Source organism: Mytilus trossulus, chromosome 4 (assembly GCF_036588685.1).
Source record: "Mytilus trossulus isolate FHL-02 chromosome 4, PNRI_Mtr1.1.1.hap1, whole genome shotgun sequence".
In the NCBI taxonomy this organism is placed as follows: domain Eukaryota; kingdom Metazoa; phylum Mollusca; class Bivalvia; order Mytilida; family Mytilidae; genus Mytilus; species Mytilus trossulus.
Window position 1 is genome coordinate 3707961 of NC_086376.1, and position 5393 is coordinate 3713353.

Below are 5393 nucleotides of genomic sequence, written 5' to 3' on the forward strand. Positions count from 1 at the left end.
TAATCATTATACACACCTATACCCCTATAATCATTATACACACCTATACCCCTATAATCATTATACACACCTATACCCCTATAATCATTATACACACCTATACCCCTATAATCATTATACACACCTAAACCCCTATAATCATTATACACACCTATACCCCTATAATCATTATACACACCTATACCCCTATAATCATTATACACACCTATACCCCTATAATCATTATACACACCTATACCCCTATAATCATTATACACACCTATACCCCTATAATCATTATACACACCTATACCCCTATAATCATTATACACACCTATACCCCTATAATCATTATACACACCTATACCCCTATAATCATTATACACACCTATACCCCTATAATCATTATACACACCTATACCCCTAAAGGGTCAAACTATCAAAGAAAGCTTTTCAAATAGATTTATCCAATGTTCACTTTAAAGATAAATTTGGTCCAAAAATACATTGTTGTTTACCGGATTGTGTTTGTTATGTTAAAAGATACACTTTGGAGAATACTTCATGTTGCAGGAAATAAGTCTTTAAACTATATTACTTTCTGAATAAATATTGAACAACCATTAACTTTAATCATCTAATACGTGATCGTAAATGTGGTAAGTGGTTATGTAAACATAAATTTCAATGACAGCTCTGGTCTCCTGAATATTAGTTTGACATTTTGAAAACTTACGTTTTGTTGGGAAAAAAGTTGAAATGAGATAGTTTCGAATTTTATTTTACAGTGCTTATTCAGCAACCTTTGTGGTATCACAGTAACAATGGCTAAACAGTTTACCAAATTACAGTTAGATTTCATCCTCAACTTACTGATCAGCTGGAAAAATATTTTAGCAGATTGCTAAGTGAAAGGTTGTTAGTATGAAGTGAGTGCTGTGAAATAGAAAAATATTTACCAACCAGCACCAGTTATTTGATGACTACAAAGGTTACTAATTACGCACAGAAATATTCATCAAATTAAAGTCCGGGGAGTAGCAAGTTTGAGTATACCAGAGCACCTAAGATCACCACTAGTTTTTGGTGGGCTCGTGTTGTTTATTCATTAGTTTTCTATGTTGTGTCATGTGTACTGTTGTTTGTCTGTTTATCTTTTTCATTTTTTTGCCATGGCGTTGTCAGTTTGTTTTAGATTTATGAGTGTGTCTGTCCCTTTGGTATCTTCCGTCCTTCTTTTACATATTCATATGTTTACTCTTATATTGTATGTGGATACTCAAACATTGCAAATAAATATAAGATATAATAGGAAATATTCTTTATAAAGCACAAAAATGTCAGTATTCTCCTCGGAAACTAACAAAACCTTTAAATAGACTTATTAGAAGGGGATATAGTTACGATATTGTTGTCAGGTCATTAAAGATTGCATATTTTGGCTTTAATATTGATTCACTGATAGGGTCTTTGCATCGGAACTAAACACATTTATTTCTAAAAAAAAACAGTTGTTGGCATGGCACGGGTTATGTTCTTCTCATATATTTTATGATAGTATAATACTAACGGGAGGGATTGTGCCTGATTTTCATATGATGAAGACATAATCTTTCAATCAGTTTAATTGAGGTCTGGAGCTGGCATGTCAGTTATCTGCTAGTAGTCTGTTGTTATTTATGTATTATTGTCATTTTATTTATTTTCTTTTGTTACATCTTTTGACATCGGACTCGGACTTCTCTTGAACTGAATTTTAATGTGCGTATTGTTATTCTTTTACTTTTCTACATTGACTAGAGGTATAGGGGGAGGGTTGAGATCTCATAAACATGTTTAACCCCGCCGCAATTTTGCGCCTGTCCCAAGTCAGGAGCCTCTAGCCTTTGTTAGTCTTGTATGATTTTAAATTTTAGTTTCTTGTGTATAATTCGGAGTTTAGTTTGACGTCCATTATCACGGTACTATTATGCATATTTTTAGGGGTCAGCTATAGGACACATACGGGTGCGGGAATTCTCGCTACATTGAAGACCCATTGATTGCCTTCGGCTGTTGTCTGCTCTATGGTCGGGTGGTTGTCGTTTTGACATATTCACCATTTCCTTTCTCAATTACGTAATCTTAGTGCAATAGTATACACAGTCAAAATTTCTATCATGTATCCTTGTTTCAACATTCCAAACCTAAACTGATCGAGGGAATTCACTTAATTTCAAAAGTAGTGTACATTATTCCCCATTTCCGTTCTCAATTTTATTGTGAAATTATGATATACTTTAGCAATAATAGATAAAATATATATATTCCTACTAAATTTCTCGAGGTCAAGACGAGTATTCCATAGGATTTTGAATCTAACAAAATTCATCAATTTTATACATCGAATGAGATCATGCATAAAACCATTGTTTCTAGTTTCTATTTGAAAATGTGATATACATAAATGAAATTCAACTAGAGAAAATATCATAAATCAAAATTTGTTAAATTGTATACTGTAGATTCTTCTGTAGAAGCAATTCTTATGGATTGAGGGAAAGTTGATTTAACGTGAATATTTAATAAAGTGGTTTTAAAATAAATCTACATTCAAGTCAATTTAAAATATCTTATTCATTGAACATTAAAAATACGGATTCGCCTATAAACCACAAAACACACGTATATATAGATATTTATAATTTTAAGCACTCTTTTCTATCTTTTTATAGGTGTTTAAGAGATGTTTGCCAACTATATGTTTCTGTTCCTAGCTTTAGGGGGAGACTGTGCTAGTTGGTTCAATTTTACAGACAAGTCAATTGCAAATAATTTTCTTCTATGTCACCCTTGCTGCAAATCTGGAGGGTGTTTCTTAACAACAGTCTACTTTACAGTAGATATACTAATACGTTGCTGTTTGACCACCTACTCTCCTGATATTCGTATCAAACCCGTGTGGGATTTACAATCCGAATTAATAGTGAACTTGCATATAGAATATACGTCTGGATATGGAACAGCAGATCTTATTCTTGGAACAAGAGGAACGTTTTATGATGTTATCCATAAAAATGGATATCTTACAAAATTTCCTGACAATATCTGTGAGTTTCAAGATATTGTCATAGTAGATTTATCTCAAAATGAAATCGACTCACTAATAGATATTCATTGTTTATTCAAACTTGATACTTTGATATTGAAAGGAAATAATATAGAAATGATAACAAATAGTTCGTTTTCTACTTTACCATTTCTGCGACATGTTGATTTATCAAAGAATAAAATAAGCCACATCGATCCTGGATCATTAGCATATCAACCAAGAAGTTTGCTGTATATTAATCTTAGTTTTAACAATTTAAAAGTACTAGATGTGTCAAATTTTATGTTTTATTTCTATTTCTATAGCTTAGATTTTTCTTACAACCAAATAACAAAACTAACAAATGAAAAAGGGTGGACGGGATTTGATATCGATGATCGTAATGGTGGTGGTAGAATAGTCTTATCGAATAACAAATTCACTCAATTTCCAAATGTTTCCGAAATAGGATTTGCTGAAGAATATTCCGTAAAACGATTAGCGTACACGTACACAGTGAATTTTAAGAACAATAATTGGACTTGCGATTGCTATGTTTGGAACGAGTATTTAAGTTATATGCTTGTAGGATTTCAATACCATCCAGGTTCACAAAAATTTTACCGTATCCCATGTTCGAATCCCCCTGAATTACGTAATTATGTGGTAACTGACTTTCAGAAAAATGAAACAAATAAACTTCAACATCTTTTGATATGTAATTTAACCCTTAAAGATAACTGTCCTTATAGATGTCACTGTTTTTACCAACCATCCAAGAATAGAACGGTCATCGATTGTTCGGGTCTGGCATTAAAACATTTGCCCGATAAAATGCCGTTTTTCAATAATTTAGAAATAGATTTAAGTACAAATGTTATTTCTAAATTAGATGTAAGAAGCTATTTATACAGAACAACGAAATTAAATGTTTCTAACAATTTAATAACAACAATATCACCGATCATTTTTGAAGTTGCGACTCTTAATCTGATTGATTTCCGATTGAATAGTTTAAATACACTTGGCAATGAGGTTCGCTTAAAGTCTCCATGTTCACTTTTATTCGGCAATTTGACTATACGTTGCAGTTGTGAACTAAATTGGCTACCTACTTGGCTTGAACGCCAAAAACAGCTAAAGTGTGTGCTCAATAATATCTTATGTGTTAACAAAAACGAAGACGCTAGTAGTATGTCCCCAAAAGAATTTTGCATTCATGACAATGGAACAGCTCATATCTTTACCATTATCGTTGTGACTCTTGTTATGGTAATATTTGGAACTGCCATCATTTTTCATAATTATAAATACGAAATTTATCTACTATGGAGGTCAAATAAATTTATAAACAAAAGTAGAAGAGTACAAACGCAACCCAAATATGATGTGTACATCTCATTCGATGAGGAAAACGAAATGGCCCGAAAATGGATAATTGACGTTTTGCTTCGATTCTTGGAAGGCAAACGCTACAAAGTAGTTCTACCATGTCGAGACTTTTCGTTTGGTGGTATACGAGAGGAGGAAATGAGATCGTCTATTTCGAAATGTTCGTCATGGATAATTTTGCAGAGTCAGAATTATCTTCATTCCACTTATGGCGAAAACGAATGGAAAATTATATGGAATATTTACAAAGCAAATTTGGAAACAAAGATTATTATCATAAATTTCGATGTAATTGAAAATGACTGCGTTAGTCGAAAAAATTTCAGGGCTTTTTTAAAACTTGGATATGCACTAGATTTTTGCAACATGGACAAAAATCTATTAAACGATGTTAGGAAACAGTTGGGCCCACCAGCTAATCGATACACTACAGGATGGAAAAACTCAAAACTACGATATAGGCATATTGACAAATTTGATATATTTGTTCCAAAGTAAAATGATGAAATGTCAGAAAGTGTGTCTATGTTGGTTATTATGACTAATTATATATGATACATAATATGCAGATATTTCTAACAATACTTACAACCAACAGAACACATACAATAAAAATACAAAACTTTAAATTTATATGGTATTCAATTTCAATAGGCTGCTGTATGTTCTTTGGTCGGGTTTTTGTCTCTTTAAAACATTTCCAAATTCCATTATCAATTGAATGTAAAGTTTTAGCAAAACATTTATTTTTATTGACGGGCAAATCGCGAGAGGAAAATCAAAACTTCGTACACAGAAAGAAATGTTTACAAAAAAAACTATGAAAACTTTCAACTTGCATATTTTTTACCGTGAAATATTTGGCTATCAAAATTTGTAAAAAACGGTGGAAACAAAATTTAAATTTTACATGCAAGTTAACAAGTATACAAAATTTGATGGACGGACACCT

The 5393-nt window shown here is 31.9% G+C and overlaps 1 protein-coding gene across 1 annotated transcript; it reads left to right on the plus strand.

The window, feature by feature from the left end:
* The first annotated feature begins 3428 nt into the window (after window positions 1-3428).
* LOC134714388 (toll-like receptor 8) lies at window positions 3429-4939 on the plus strand. The gene has a single exon (XM_063575630.1). The coding sequence runs from the start codon at window positions 3629-3631 to the stop codon at window positions 4937-4939; it is 1311 nt and encodes a 436-aa protein (XP_063431700.1). The 5' UTR covers window positions 3429-3628.
* The last annotated feature ends 454 nt before the right edge of the window (window positions 4940-5393 follow it).

What these genes read in the sequence shown, in the direction of transcription:
- LOC134714388 (XM_063575630.1), top strand. Translation starts at nt 3,629, where the DNA reads ATGCTTGTAGGATTTCAATACCATCCAGGTTCACAAAAATTTTACCGT.